Source organism: Castor canadensis, chromosome 8 (genome assembly GCF_047511655.1).
Source record: "Castor canadensis chromosome 8, mCasCan1.hap1v2, whole genome shotgun sequence".
Lineage (NCBI taxonomy): Eukaryota > Metazoa > Chordata > Mammalia > Rodentia > Castoridae > Castor > Castor canadensis.
In genome coordinates, this window is record NC_133393.1 from 19,490,396 (window position 1) to 19,506,793 (window position 16,398).

General features: G+C 45.7%; 1 protein-coding gene across 1 annotated transcript; it reads left to right on the forward strand.

Annotated features, from left to right (window-relative positions):
• The first annotated feature begins 9,299 nt into the window (after positions 1-9,299).
• On the forward strand, positions 9,300-16,083 carry Pxt1 (peroxisomal testis enriched protein 1). The gene is made up of 3 exons (XM_020179580.2): positions 9,300-9,471; positions 12,861-12,991; positions 15,080-16,083. The coding sequence occupies exons 1-3, from the start codon at positions 9,300-9,302 to the stop codon at positions 15,182-15,184; spliced, it is 408 nt and encodes a 135-aa protein (XP_020035169.1). The 3' UTR covers positions 15,185-16,083.
• Positions 16,084-16,398: the final 315 nt, after the last annotated feature.

Genomic DNA, 16,398 nt, shown 5'->3' on the forward strand with positions numbered 1-16,398 from the left:
CTTGAGTTTCAAGTGTTTTTTTGTTTCTTGTTTTTTGCCATAGCAAAGTTGAACCAAAGTTGAAGCAAGTGATTGGAAAGCTGGTTGTGTTCTGTGTTAAATATTTAAACTGAAAAAAGAGAATCTATGTAGGGTCCATGTCCTGTAAAACAACGAGGGAATCTAAAAGAAAGAACATAACATCAGTTCTGACGATCAGTTTCTAGTAGAGTTTGAACTTTAAAAAATTATCTGCCAGGCGCGGGTGGCTCAGTCTAATCCCGGCAACTCAGGAGAATACCAGTTCGAGGCCAGCCCTGGCCTGAAAAAAAAAAAAAAAAAAGCTTAAGACCCTATCTCAAAAACACCCAACACAAAAAAGGGCTGGGGATGTGACTCAAGTGGTAGAGCGACTACCTACCAAGACTTAAGGCCCTGAGTTCAAACCCCAGTACTGAAAAGAAAAAAAAAACTAGCCCAAAGATTGGAGAATCAGGCTTAATTTTTTTTAACTTTGTGTTTGCAACCTTGCTTTTATTTTGGAACTTTAAAAAGGCGTTCAGAAAGATATACTAAATACCTGCTATACATCATCCAAAATGGATGAGTCATAGCATGCCTTTCAATTAGCAGTGAAGGCTAAGTGCTTTCGTTTTGGGGTTAAAATTTCATATATCAGGTGGACTGGAGGTATGACTCAAGTAGTGGAGTGCCCTGAGTTCAAACCCCAGTACCGCTAAAAAAAAAATACCATATATCAGTGTTTCAGACCTGGTACTCATTGAATAAACATCAGGCAGATGGATTGTGGGTAACGTCCACAGAAAGCACAGGTGAATGCTGATTTTGTCATTTTCTTTCTAATTTACTGTATCTCCAAATCCTGACTCTCTGAGATGCATGTGCAGTCGGAAACTGAAGCCCTTTCTAAGGTCAGGTTGGCATACCTGGAGTGGTCCTGTGCCACCATGGCCAATTCAAAAGGCAATACAGGGCTGGCAGAGCGGCTCGAGTGGTAGAGCACCTGCCTAGCAAGTGTGTGGCCCTGAGTTCAAATCCCTGTGCCACAAAAAAAAAAAAGGCAATACAGTTCATATAATAGCTGGGTTGTAGTTCCTTAACTCTAGAACCTACTACCAGTAAAGATTACAAAGCATTCTTTCTAATGTTTCATACCCTTAAACTTCTCACCGACTATGGGAGATAGGTTTTATCACTCAGATTTATGAATGAAGAAAACAAGACAGAAACAAGTAGTGTCAAGTTACTAAACTACTACTAAGTGGTGCTTGTGGGATGATAACACAAGTCACCTGAACCCAGAGTGCTTGCTTGTCATCGCTGAGCTATGACAGCCACTTACAATTGCTCCCAAGAACTCCTTGGCTCTTCCAGGAGGCACCTAAAGACCCTCCGCCGCTAGCATCAAACAACCCATTTAATGTTGCCTGTAAAGAATGAAAGTGTTTTAAAATAATATCTGTGATTAATTGGCACATCGGAAGCCAATTAGCCTTTCCTCCTACTCTACACTATAGAGTAAATACAACAACAAAACCCCCAAGATTTTGGAACTCCTAAAATAATTCAATTTGCTAAGTGCTGGCCTGGTGCCAGTGGCTCACGTCTGTAATGCTAGCTACTCAGGAGGCAGAGATCAGGAAGATGGTGGTTCAAAACCAGCCCCAGCAAATAGTTGACAAGAGCCCAACTGGAAAATATTCGTAACAACAACAAAAGAGGGCTGGTGGAGTGGTTCAAGGTGTAGGTCCTGAGTTCAAACTCTAGAACTGCATTTAAAAAAAAAAAAAAACAAGGAAAAGAAACAATAAGCATTTAACAGTTTTGTGTGTGGGTGTGTGAGGTACTGGGGTTTGAACTCAGGGCTTCACACTTGCCAGCCAGATGCTCTACCACTTGAGCCACTCCCCCAGCTCTTGCTTATTTTTTCTTAATTAATGCTTTAGGTTGTGTAATTTCTAGATCACTGCTGACATGTCAAGTGAGACTTTTAGAAAGAAAACTCGCCTTCAATGGTAGACCACAATTGTGCTCAGATATACCTATAAATAATTATTAAATCTGACTTGGAGCAGGGTAGGGGCAGCACGTTGACCCAGCACAGATTTCTAAGAATTTTTTTTCTTCAGTTCCCTTTGCTAACGATCTCTTGGAGAAGCGTAGAAAGTCCAAGGGCAAGCAGGAGGGAGAGGCGGTACCTGGAGTGAATCGCCAAGAAGGGCTGTGGTGTTCTAGTGAAGTCTGCCGTTTCAGCATCGCACTGCGTTTCATGTGATGGCAGTAGGCTTTTCTCCCACTCATCTACAAATTCAGCAAGCTTCTAACCACAGTCCAAAGGCCTGGGACCTCAAAAGAGCGGGTGGCGCAGAACCCCTGCTCTGAAGGAACTATTACATAAAGAAGAAATGATGAGCCGGGCCCCATGGCTGACTCCTATAATCCTCGCCACTTGAGAGGCTGAGATAGGGAGGACTGTGGTGTGAGTAGGTCTGGACAGAAAGTTCATGAGACCCCCATCTTGATGAAAAGCTGGACACACTGGTGTGCTACACAGGAGGCTTTGATCTGCAAGGCCAGTCCTGGCAAAACAGTTTGCGAGAGACCCCATCTCAACAGAAAAAAGCTGGGTGTGGTGACACACACCTGTCATCCCTGTGACAGCAGGAAGCATATAATAGGGGGATTTCGGTCCAGGGGTTCCTCCATTGGGAAACACATGCCAAGATATTTCACCTCAAAACTCTTAACTCTTTTGAACCCCCAGAATGCTGGGCTTGAGAGTCCAGAATCAAAGGAACCCCTGTAAATAGAAGTCCTGCGGGGAGTAAGCCCAGGGGAGCCAGGAAAGCAGGTTCGAGTCCCGGGGCTCCAGGAGAGGCTGGTGTAAGCTGATAACACGTTTATCTCACTATCGTCCTCTTACAGGTTTGCATGCAGGCCGGCCTCCCTAGGCCACGTGCCAGCTCTGATGGTTTGTGAACTTGATACCGAGAACCCTGCCAGGAATTTTGCAACCTTGCATGAGTTTGAAATAAACCACATTTGAAAAGGAAGACAAAGACACAGGTCCCAAAATAGATATTTGTCAAACTGTTTGTTTGAACCAGTGACTGTGCAAAGGCTCCCATCACCCCCAGCCACTGTGAGAAACAGTACAAAACCTGCTCAGCACAGTGTGGGTCCTGGCCTCTCACCTCTAAGAAACTTCAGGAAGAAAAACATGCAAATAAGTAAGAAGATAAATAGTGGGAACTGGGTAAATTCAGGAAGGCTTCTTCTGGTGTCACCATGAGCCCAAGCAAAGCCTTGCCCTGGCTGGTTTGGAGCTGTGATGCCCACATGGAGTACGTAGTGTTTGTGAATGTACAGACGAAGCATGAAAATACAAAGTGACATTTGTCACCAGAGGAGGGATGAGGGGTTCCCTCAGCTTCCCAGTTTCCATGCAAAATCCCGGGTACTTGAGATCCACACGTGAAGAGCTTTCAGAGTCTCACGGATGGAAGTTTTGCAAGGGTTTACCTCGTATGGCAGGATAATGTAGGGAGAAGTGGGGGGGAACATTTCCTGCTCCCCACGCAGGAAATAGGAGTGGAGACTTCCAGTGGTGGCGCTGAGCTGTGGCCTTTGTGTTTTCTGAGCTGAAATACACATGGCCATGTCTAGCAAGCCCTAATCACTAGACAGTGGTTCTGGTGGTGAAGACGGGAGCTGTTTATTATTCTGAAACATGGAGATGTGTCCAGGCCTCCCCAAGACGCAGGGACAAGTGAGCGTTCGGACTTTCCTTTGCCAGATTTTTGTCTCTTTCCCCATTATTAGTGGAAGAAGTTGCAGCTTCATCATCATCATCATCATCATTATTATTGTTTTGTGGAACTGGGGTTTGAGCTCAGGGCTTCACACTTACAAAGCAGGCGCTGTACCGCTTGAGCCACACCTCCAGTCCATTTTGCTCTGGTCATCTTGGAGATGGGGGTCTCTTGAACTATTTTCCCAATCTAGCCTCAAGCCATGATGTTCCCAATCTCAGCTTCCCATGTAGCTAGGATTACAGGTGTGAACCACTTAACATGTCAAAGGGGGAGGCAGAGACAGACCCCCACCCACTGTGTCTCCCTTTACCTCTTAAAGAAGGTGGTAGCTACTCTGAGTTTTTTCACTTTTTACTTCCTCTGAGTCTGGCGCTTCTTAATATTTATTAAAAGTAATAAATATGATTTCCCTGACTCCTCATCCTATCCTGCCTCAACATTCATATTTGCAATGCAATATTATGTACTGAAAAAAATAGTGGCCAGGCACTGGTGGCGAGCTGCTCAGGAGGCAGAGATCAGGAGGATGGTGGTTCAAAGCCAGCCCAGGCAAATAGTTCCACTAGACCCTATCTTGAAAAAACCCATCACAAAAAGGGCTGGTGGAGTGACTCAAGGTGCAGGCCCTGAGTTCAAGCCCCAGTACCACACACACACACACACACACACACACACACACACAAAAGGTGAGTAAAAGAGCCAGATGACCTGGATTTGAGAACACTGAGGCCACTGCACCCCTTCCTGATGGAATAAGTCACCAGGAAGCTTAAGTTTCCTGATCTGAAACGCAAGGACTGACCTGCCTTTGCCAGGGGTTGGGAGAAGAAAAAACCCATTATAATGTATGCAGACGAATGTTATTACCTCACAGTCCTAGAGAGAGAGCTCCTGGGGCCGCCATCAACTCTAAAAGAACACCTGAGTATACCTCTTTTGCAAGGTCAGTTTGCGCTCCTTTATGTCAACTTTAAATCATTTGTATCTGGGGAAAAAAAAGAAAAGATGCAACTTTTAAAAATAAGGGCGTTCCCTTTATGCCTGTGCTGGCAAAAGTCACACCAATGTCATCCTTATGGCAGTTCCGCCCCCACCAGGGATACTGGGGTGAACTCAAGGCCTCACGCTTGCTTGGCCAGGCACTCTGCCACTTGAGTCAGTCCCCAGCCCTTTTTGCTTTAGTAATTTTTCTGACAGAGTCTTGATTTTTGCCCAGGGCAGTGTGCACCACCATGCCTGGTTTAATTAATTGAGATGGAGGTCTCAATAAGTTTTTGCTCAGGCTGGCCTCAAACCATTGGATCTCTGCTTAGAGTAGCTGGGATTACAGGCACAAGCCACTGCACCTGGCTGGCAGGGATTTTTGTTTGTTTGTTGTGTTTTTAAAACTGGGATCCAAAGTTCACGTGTTGCATTTGTTCTCTTTTTCTTTAGTCTCTTAATTTGGTGCAGGGTCTCCCATTTTCTCCCCACCCGTGGTACCAATTTCTCAAAGATTAGACCAGTTATCTTGTAGAATATGCTCATGATTTTTTTCTGACCTGTAACAATTTTGAGGTTATTTTTATTTTGGAAGATTTCAATGCATAATTTTTTTGCAAAATTTTAATTACACTATTAGTAATTTCCAACTGCTCTTTTTTATTCTTAGAACATTTCTTCGCTTAGCACCTCTTCTTGTTTCATGGATACAATATTTCTCTGATGATATTGTAATTTTTTTGGAGGTTACTGAATTTTGAACTCAGGATCTCATGCTTGCTAAGAAGATGTTCTCCCACTTGAGCCACTCTACCAGCCAGATATAATTTTTTAAAAAGTGTTTTGGGTTGGGTGCAGTAGCTCACATCTATAATCCCAGCTACTGGGATCACAGTTGGAGCAAAAAGTTAATGAAACCCCAACTCAGTCAGTAAGTCAACTGTGATGGTGTATGTCTGTGGTGCCAGCTATAATGGAGTCCAGGATAGGAAGATTACAGTCCAAGGCCAAATTGGACAAAAATACAAGACTATTTGAAAGATACCTAAAGCATAAAGTGCTGGGGGCATGGCTCAAGTGGTGGAACACCTGACAAGCAAGTGGGAGGCCCTGAGTTCAAACCCCAGTACTGCCAAAAAAAAAGGTATGTTCACGTCCCAAATTCACTGTGGGTTTTATCAATGAGCCCCCATATGCCAGTATCTGTGGCTTTTTTTTTTCTGGCATGGTCCATTTTTCCCCTGGAAACTGGAGGTGAAGTTCTGGATCCGAGTAGGGGAGGGGACCAGGAGTCTCAGTTTCCATTCTTGCTAATCCCTCTCTTGTAGCAAGATGTTGGGTTCCCCTAGTGATCCATGCCAGCTGTCCCTTTGTCTAGCAGTCTAGGTGACATTTTTCCTGTAAAAACAGTCACTTGATTACCTGAGATGGGGTAGGGAGCTAGGGTCTGAGCACTTGTGAAAATTTCCAACATTCCCCCTTTTGCAGCATGCAGTCCTTCCTCTCATTCTTCTCACTGCACCTGCTGTGCTACCTGGGGCTCTCCGCCCCTCCTTGCTTTGTCCTTCTGCGAGCACTGAGCACGGAGGCTGCCCTTCTTGGGGCCTGCCCTCGTCTTCTCCATCCTGTCTCTTCCATTTTCATGCCCTGGAGCTGCCAGTGCCTTCCAGTCCAATGAAGATGAAATGTGCGTTTCTTGGTGTTTTGTTTATTCTCTCCTCATTATCTCTGGGTGATTTTTGAGAGTGGCAAAGGGGAGGTCTGAATTTGAAGTCTTCACTGGGTTTATTTTTAGTTCTAATGCCTTTCGTTCTTTGGACTTTCAGACTTTAGCTTGGTGGGTGTTTCAAGCTTTTTCCCTTCCTCACCTTCCAGGTTGGAGGCTGACAGTGCTGGGCCTTAGCCACCAGTGGCTGGGCACTCGGCAGCTTTTGTAATCCTTGGCTCTGGTGGCAGACAGCAGCAGGCAGCAGTGGGTGGCACCTTCTAGTGTTAAAAGTCTCCTCAGGCCTTGGGTGCTGGGACCCTCAGCCCTACAGCAAGTGTTTGAGCTCTCAGGCATAGGGTGTGTCTGAGACCCTTGGCCTGGCAACTCTGGAACTCTTCCAACAGCCAGGAGCATTACAGCCTTCTATTTTTCTTCATCTCAGATGGCCACCCTCTTGCTTCTCTCAAACAGTGATTTGTTGTCTTGGCTGCCTTTGTTCCTGGTTGTTTTTCCCCTGGCTATGCTCTGGAAATCTTTTTTTTTTTTTTTTTTTTTGCAGCACTGGGGTTTGAACTCAGGGACTCACACGTGCTAGGCAGTCACTCTTATGACTTGAGCCACTCTGTCAATCCTCTCTGGAACTCTTTAGTTGCCTCTTGTCACCACTGCCACCTCCTTCGGCTGCTTTTTCACCAACTTCTTCTCTCTTTGTGTTACCAGCTCAGCCTACTCACTCATGATTAAGATCAAAAGTAGGTATGAAGCTGAATGTGGTAGTGCATGCCTGTAATCCCAGGTCCTTGGGAAGCAGAGGTAGGAGGATTAAGAGTTGAAGGCCAGCCTAGGCAAACAGTTAGCAAGACTGTATCTCCAAAGAAAAATATAAACAGCGAGTGAGGTTAAGGCCTCAAGCATGATAGAGTCCTTAGGGTCAATCCCCAGTACCACAAAGAGGGGGAAAAAAAAGTGGGCAAGAAAGGAGCACTGAGAGAAGCCTTTCATTGGGTCTCAAGTTGCAATACCAAAAACCAGCACAACAAGGCATCTCTCAAAGCCAGTGGAACAGCCTGCTTATATAGCCAGCAAGGGGGCGTGGCAAGGGCATCTGCACCAATCATGGCAGACCTTCATGCAAATAAAGAACTGGGTTTGCCCACTCTGGAAAAAAATTTGGAGGCTACTTAAAAAGCTGGACATCGATCTACCATTTGATCCAGCAATACCACTCTTGGGGATATACCCAAAAGACTGTTACTCCAGAGGCACCTGCACATCCATGTTTATTGCGGCACTATTCACAATAGCCAAGTTATGGAAACAGCCAAGATGCCCCAGCACTGACGAATGGATTAAGAAAATGTGGTATCTATACACAATGGAATTTTATGCAGCCATGAAGAAGAACGAAATGTTATCATTCGCTGGTAAATGGATGGAATTGGAGAACATCATTCTGAGTGAGGTTAGCCTGGCTCAAAAAACCAAAAATCGTATGTTCTCCCTCATATGTGGACATTAGATCAAGGGCAAACACAACAATGGGATTGCACTATGAGCACATGATAAACGCGAGAGCACACAAGGGAGGGGTGAGGATAGGTAAGACACCTAAAAAACTAGCTAGCATTTGTTGCCCTTAATGCAGAGAAACTAAAGCAGATACCTTAAAGCAACTGAGGCCAATAGGAGAAGGGGACCAGGAACTAAAGAAAAGGTTAGATCAAAAAGAATTAACCTAGAAGGTAACACCCACGCACAGGAAATCAATGTGAGTCAATGCCCTGTATAGCTATCCTTATCTCAACCAGCAAAACCCCTTGTTCCTTCCTATTATTGCTTATACTCTCTCTACAACAAAATTAGAGATAAGGGCAAAATAGTTTCTGCTGGGTATTGAGGGGGGGAGCGGGAGGGGGTGGAGTGGGTGGTAAGGGAGGGGGTGGGGGCAGGGGGGAGAAATGAACCAAGCCTTGTATGCACATATGAATAATAAAAGAAAAATGAAAAAAAAAATAAAGACATCAAAAGTCAAAAGACAAAAAAAAAAAAAAAAAAAGAACTGGGTTTGCACCTATCATGGCACAGTCCCTCATGCAAATGAAGGACTGTGGGGGGGGCTGGGAGTGTGGCTCAAGTGGTAGAGTACCTGCCTGGTAAGCACAAGGTTGTGAGTTCAAACCTCAGTGCTGCTAAAAAAAAAAAAAAGACTTTTTACCAGACACAGGCCTTCTGCTGGGCCACTAAGGGAAGGGCTCCTCCTCTGGCCTTGATGGAAATGGCTACAGGGACATCTAGAGCTCACTGAGGCTTTGTGGTGGCAAAAAGCCCAAGGCAGGTTGTTTCAAACAGTGGGCAGGGACAGTGCCTTCAGGAGCTGGAGGTGGGCTTCAGCAGCAGGCAACCGTGGTTTCAGCGTAGCTTCCTCAAGGTGCCTGTGGAGTGCTCATGGCAGCTGGGCTGGCACAAGGACTGTTGGGCAGGCTGCTTGGCTGATAGTCCCTCCATCAAAGCAGCTGGGACACCAGAAAGAGTCTAACAGCTGTCCATCAGAGAGTCAAATCACCCTAGCCCAACATATTAGCTTTTTAAAGGAAAAGTAAATAATAAAAGGGTGATTTTGATAAAAACTGTTTATTAACAGCAACAGTGATTAACGGAGACCTCTGTCTCAGTGCCCAGGGACAGGTGGACCCTGAAATCTGCCTCAAAAGCATCACTGTTCTTTTAACACACCAAATATTTACTGAGAAATCAGAGACGTTCTCTGAAAATATATTTCCTAACAGGCAAAAAACATGAAAAAGGAAAAACATGATGGCATTGTTTATGAACCTAAAGAAGTTGTGAATTTATCTCTTAAAGTAACAAATTGTTGCAAATCACTGTGGGCAAAATATAATTTGCAGAAGGCATACATGACTCAACTTGTCAGCTCCCAGCCGGTCTCAGCCATGTCGAGGAACCCAGGTAAGATATTAGCGTTAAACTAAGATAAATATTCTACTTAGCATGTATTGCTCTTGGTATTGAGGACATAAAATTGGGCCTGACACGTATTATTTAAAAATTAAGAAGACAGTGGTAAATCTCTTCCTCCATCGGTCAAAACCTCAAACTGACTTTGTTTATGATACTAAATCTCTTACTTTCTATTAACCCTGAATCATTGATGTGATAACTAATTAGGATAACTCCAAATTTATTAAAATACATCATATTTATTTATTTTGTGGTACTGGGTTTGAACTCAGGGCCTACACCTTGAGCCACTCCACCAGCCCTTTTTTTGTGAAGGATTTTTCGAAATAGAGTATCGCAAACTATTTGCCTGGGCTGGCTTGGAACCGAGATCCTCCTGATCTTTGCTTCCTAAGTAGCTAGGATTGCAGGTGTGAACCACTGGTGCCGGGCCACATTTTTTTTTTAGTAAAAAATTATCTTTAAATTTGACCTGACAACACCTGTATTGTTTACAGGTGTTTAAATTAGGTTCCTTCTTGATTTTGCCACTATAAGAACAGGAAGGAAAGATAAATTTGCAATTTTGTTTTGTAAAAACATGTGATTCCTAAATATCCCAGAAGGTTGGCCAACTAAAGCCATTAAAGGTATTAAAGGAGAGCGTTGGAATGAAACGAATGCGATCTCAGAATTTTTCTTTAGAAATATGCTGGAAACCAAAAGAGCCACTGACATTAACTTCAAACTACTATGCAACTTGCTTATGTAAGACTGGGGTTTGAAGTCGGGGCTTCAAGCTTGCAAAGCTGGCGCTTTACCGCTGAAGCCACGCCTCTGGTCCATTTTAGTCAGTGTATTTTGGGGATGGGATCTCTCGAACTATTTTCCCAGACTGGCCTGGAACGGCGACCCTCCTGATCTCAGCCTCCCAAGTAGCTATATATGTGTTTTTATCGGATGCAATTCTTATTTCATGAAGTTCACTCGTTAAGTTTTGGCGGTATTGGGGTTTTATTCAGGGCCTGGCGCTTGCTAGGCAGGTGCTCTACCAGTTGAGCCCCGCCCCGGTACGAAGGTCGCCGTTTTACAGTGCGATATCGCGGTTTTTAGTATACTCTTAAAGCCGTGCAATTGTCACCATTATTCTAGAACTTGTATTTTTCATTGTAACCCCTTTCTATGTGGCTTCACATTCTCTGCCCCTCCGCTCCATCCTGGGCTTGCTTGCGAAGCTGGTGGCTGTCTTCCCAGATGCCCAGGGGTTGCCACATTTACCTAAAACGCTTCAGAAGCCCAGGAAAGAAGAATTAATGAATGCTACTACCTTAATTTATGGAGTGACAGCCAAAAACCTAACGCGTGTGTCTGTTTTCATGCCCACTACTGTGTATACGTACACTTACGAGTATATAGACTTGCATTTGTGACAGGCAGTTTAGTCTGGCCACTGGTGAGTAACCAACTACCGCCGAACGCTTAGAAACAAAGCATTCCTCAGTTAAGAGGTGCGTTCCATTTCCTGCCCATGCTTTCCCTGGCCCGGCAGACTCAGTTGCCTTCGTCTCTCCCCTTCCATGTTAAGAGATCGGTGAAGAAAGGGGGATGCGCAGACTGAGCGGGACGGTATGGAGGGCCAGAGGGGTGTCATCATGGGGTCCAGAACGCCAGACAGAGGAACACAGTACTGAGCAACGCCCAGCCTTGTAACCGGGGTACCGCGCCGGGGTCCCCACTCTCGTTCCTGCCGGGGCTCGGGGGCGAGCAACGTGCGCGCTACTGCCGATCCCGGAGCTCCGCCTTCGGCCGGCGCGCCGCCGCCAGAGCTCCCCATTGGCTATCGTCCACCCACGTGACGGCCCCGCCCACCCGCCGGGAGCGCGCGCTCTTCCCTTCCGCTAACCGTCTGCGCGGCAGTCTAGCCCAGTGGGGCGCGGCCCCGCCAACGTGCCGGAAGCGCTCCGAGGACCCCGGGAACTTTCTGGCAGGGAAACTTAAAAAAAAAAAAAAAGCCTTAAGTACAGCGCAAAGCAAGACTTAGTAGGGAAGCTCTTCGCCCTCTCAGTGGCTGTGCTGAGGGCTGGGACATAGGACTGGGCAGTCACAAGCCATTGGATGGCCAAAAACTGATTTGCCAAAGCCAAGATTTATAGATGTGAAATCCACATCTATGCACATAGCTGGGGAAAACCACGTGATTTTGCACGGGGAATTTAGCAGTCCATCGTCTTAACCACTCGGCCACCTCGTTCCTTGTACCGAGAATTTAAAACCACTTTTTCTTAGAAGAGCTGAGGATGGGTCGTGGGAAACGCAGAGGATGGTGGGAAGCCAGAGGTTGGTCACATCTTGATAGATCATCATTTCAGGGAAAATAGTCTGCAAAGCAATATTTATATCTACTTTAGCCTAGACTGATTTCCTTCCCCTTTGTATCCCTGAGGTACTTGGGAGTTCTTTTGTCTTTGTTCTTCAGAAGTTCAAAGCACCCAGCAATTTGCATGTACATAATAGTGTTGCTTAAAAACACTCAGTGGTTTCTGGAGGCCTCATTCAAGGACAGTGGGCAAAATATTAAATGGAAAAATCTATTTTGAAAAACTGAAAAGATCCAGCTACGACCCTCATTTGGTTACTGAGCACTTGAAACGTGGCCAGTGTATTTGAGGAACTGAATTTTAAGTTTTGATTTTAATTTAAAAACTGATACTTGGTCTGATTGTTGGAAACAACTTGAATATGTAAATCTACTTTTTTGGCAGTGCTGAGGTTTGAACTCAGGCCCTTGCATTACTAGGCAGCATGCCACCACTTGAGCCGTGCCTCCCCTTCTTGAATCTACTTTTTAAATTGTCAACTTTATGCTCTCTAAATACAGATCAAGAATTTGCATTGAGATCTTGACCCTAGGGTCTCAATGGGAAAAGTTGATACCTGAATTGAGATATGCTATAAGTATAAAATAAAACACCAGATTTTGTAGACTTAGGTATAATAAAAACAGTATAAAAGTATATCACTGATAATTTTATATTAGTTATATGTTAGAATGATATTTTAGATATATTGGCTTATGTAAAATATATACCTAACATTTAATTTTACCTGATTTTATTACTGGAAAAACTTAAATTGCATATGCAGGACTGGTGGTGTAGCTCAGTGGTAAAGAGTTTGTTGGACATGTCAATGCCCTGTTCTGTCTCCAGCACCCACCCCCGGCAAAATGTACATATGTGGTTTGAGTTACATCTACACTGGATAGAGCTGGTCTACTCCAATGGAAGGCTTTGCTTTTTGATAATTGTTGTTGGATTTTATCCCTCCCATTGTCGAAGTTTTTAGTAATGGGTGATAGTGATTTTGCTAGCTCACGGAAGTTTATTCTGTTGGTGCAGATCACAGTCCTCTTTCTCAGCCCAAGGAGGATAGCACTGGCCAGAACCATCACCAGCAGGAAGTAATCCAGAAGCTGACCATGCAGCTGAGACACATTGGGGACAGCATCCATCACAGGATGGTTCAAGAGGTGAGATGTAAATTTCCCCAGCAAGGGCCCCCCAGGTGGAAAGGAGGAAGAGACAGAGAGCAATGGCTGCAGTGGTGGGGGTGCTCAGGAGTGACCAGAACTTACAGATTAATGGTGTCTGGAAGAGCAAACATTAGAACCACAAGCTGTGACTCTGATTCTTCTACTTGTACCTTAAACTGTGGTCCGTGCACAGGCCACTGATCATCCCTTGGCTCGTTGGATGTGCAACATGTCTGGCCCACTCTCATGCCACCAGCAGATCAGAATCAACCTTTACATATGGTCCCTAGGGCATCTGTGTCCACATTAAAGATCAAAAAACTGGGCTGGGGCAGCGGCTCAAGAGGTAGAGCATCTGCCTAGCAAGCAGGAGGCCCTGAGTTCAAGCCCCGGTACTGCAAAAGTAAAGTGTGAAAAGCTGTTCCACATCCTCTGGGGTAGGAGACATGTTAGAATCACCTGTACACTTTTAGGAAAGGCAGAGGCCTGGGCCCAGCCCTGGGAGATTCTGATTTCCTTGGCTTGGGGTGAGGTCTGAGGAGCCTCCGCCCAAGAGAGTTTAGTGCACAGTCAGGGAAGAGCACCTGTACCTTAACTTGGGGTTGACCTCCTTGAAGCAGTCGGGAAGATAGGATATGAAGCCCATAGCTAATTGGTTTTCCAGAACAAGCGGTTGGCATCAGGGATTGATCACGGGGCTCCAAGGTAGGAGGGCGGCTGCCCTTCACCTCACCTGTGCTGTTGTGGTTCTTGTTAATCACTGAGTGTGTCATAATAACACTCATGGGGGGCGTTACTCTTTGTCAAGGCCATGCTGTGGGGGCTTGAATTCAGGTAAAGGCAAGCATTTTACCACTTGAGCCAGCTTTTAGTTTATTTTTGAAGTAGGGTCTTGAGTTTTGCCTTGGCCAGCCTTAGATCCTAATCTTCCTACTTCTGCCTCCCTCATAGCTGTGGTGACGCGTGCACCACCATACCCAGCACCTTTCAGTTTCTTTTTCCTTTTTTTTGGCAGCACTGGGGTTTGAACTCAGGGCCTCATGCTTGCTAGGCAGGTGCTCTACCCCTTGAGCCACTTCATCAGTCCTGTTTTGTGTTGGGTTTTTTCCAGATAGGATCTCACAAATCACTTCCAACCACCATTCTCCTGATCTCTGCTTCCCAAGTAGCTAGGAGTACAGGTGTGAGCCACTGGCTTCCTGCCTTTCTTTCACTTTCTTGATGGTGTATTTTTTGAGGTAGAATTCCTGATCTCCTGGAATTTATAAGGGAGACAAGCAATAAACAAAACGTGCAGTTTTTCAGAGTGGTGGATGTGTGAGAGAAAAATAACTTGAGGAAAGGTGGAGTGTAGGGGGTTCCCATATGCCAGTAAAGGCCTCACTGAGAAGGTGACAGAGTAAAACCTTCAAAGAGGTGTGAGAGGGTGATGGAGAGACCCTGAGGCAGGAGTGTGTCTATTGTGTTTGGAGAATAGCAAGGGACCAGTGTGGCTGAAGCTGTATGAAGAGAAAGTGGTAGGAGAGGTCAGAGAAGTGGGTGGCAGGGCAATCACACAGGGCCTTGAAGTCACTCGAGGGACTTTTCTTTTAGACATGGTGGAGCCAGGGGAGATCACCGTGCAGAGCACCAGGGCTGCTGTATGGAGGACAAACTGCAGGGGCTGTGTGGGTGGGGACAGGGACATTTGTGTCTGATGCCCAGCCTCCTTCTCATGTTCCCAAATAAACAGTGGCAGTTACCAACTGCTCAACCAACTTTTGCTCAGACACCCCTCACCTCTTCACCCACCCGCGTCCTGTTGTTTACTTCTCTGGGAAGTCACTAAAAGCCAGAGGAATGGCTTCTCAGCCCTAAAAGCAGACTACCCCAATTGAAAGATGACCAGGGTGGGGGGACATCCAAGGCTGTGTGGAGGAAGTGGACAGATGAGCCAGACATTCCTACTTCCCTTCAGCTCACACAGTTCCTAAATTGCTCGTCTGCAGCCTGGGTTGAATTAATATTTTCTAGTGGGTTGAATGTGTGGCTTTGGACTATTCTATTGCTTTTTTCTTTTTTAAAGTCTCTCTCTTTCTTAAACAGGACCCTCCACAGGAAGGCAGAGGCGCACTGCCTCCCTTTCTCTTGTTTGTCTTTAGAAGTGTTGAAGTGCTGCTGCGCTTTTTCTGGAACAACCATGTGCTGTAAGAGGAACGTGAAGGTCAAGTTCTGTGTTCCTCCACCTTCTGAGGGTTGGTTGGAGATCTGCAGACTCTCTCTGCAGGGCAACCAGCCGTGAGGTGTTGACCAACCCATGGAATAGCCAAGGAGTAATTAGGAACTCAGAGGCCTGGCTGCCCAGAAAACGCCAATCTGTGATGGTCCCAGTAGGAAACCTGGAACGTTTCTTTCCCTGAGTGGCAGAGAATGTTGTCATCAAAGCAGAACTCCCAGAGATAGGCATTTTCTCCTGGGCCTCTCCATGGGTACCAGGCCCTCCATGACCTGTTGGCCTTGGACTTGTGGCCCATGTGCAGATCTGCAGTGCCAGCTTCTCCTCACCTCAGCCCCACCTCCTACTGTCTTTGGTAGATCGGAAGGAACCCTTGTCTCTGACCCTGAAGTCCAAGACATGGTCCATCTCCATCACCACCTCACCACTGCCACTGGTGTTCCCAAACCATCCTCAGGTTCTGATTCCACAGATTGACCCCGTCCCTCCTCTGTGACCCCCTTCAGTTCTTCCCTAGCCACTCCCAGGATTTTCCATTCCACTCTGCCCTGCCCATCAGCTCCTTTTGCTGTTCCGCCTTCCTCCTTTAAGGCTCCCTGCTAAAAATCAGGGGTGTAGTCCATGGCCGGACACCTGCCTTCTAGAGCGTGAGATCTGAGGGAGTTACGTGTTAGTTCATCATAAGGAAGTGACCCTACAACCATTTCCCTATTCCCGAATGGCCCTGCTGTTCCCTTTGGCAGGCCCTTCATTGATCAAACTTCTTCTGCTCTTTCTCTCCTGACTCTTTCTTCATTGTCACCTGTCACCTTTTCCCCCTGCCTCGTAGGCCCTTCCCTGCCCCTGGGAAAAGAATTACAAGTATTAAGAAAGTTTGTTGGTATAAATGAAAAGTTCTATGTGTGTGTGCACCTGAGTTCCTCATAGGAAAAGTGTTATTTAAAAGCATTTTAAAGTGAAATAAATATTGTTCTTTTATTGAGGATGAAACACTGACATACGTTTCTTTTGTAAAGGAGGGACTCCAGTTATTCCTGCCCAGATTGGCTCATAATTTCATAGACAGCATCTCCTTTGTTCTTCCAAAGGGAGCCGTTTCCATCTTTTTCGATCTTTTTAGTCCATCTCAGGCAACGTCTATATTTATTTATTTACTTTGTTGGAACTGGGGTTTGAACTCAGGGCCTCA

Coding starts and splice junctions, on each gene's coding strand:
- Pxt1 (XM_020179580.2), top strand. CDS start 9,300: ATGAAAAAGGAAAAACATGATGGCATTGTTTATGAACCTAAAGAAGTT. Junction 9,472..12,860: donor AGCCATGTCGAGGAACCCAG/GTAAGATATTAG, acceptor CTGTTGGTGCAG/ATCACAGTCCTCTTTCTCAG. Junction 12,992..15,079: donor ATCACAGGATGGTTCAAGAG/GTGAGATGTAAA, acceptor TTTCTTAAACAG/GACCCTCCACAGGAAGGCAG.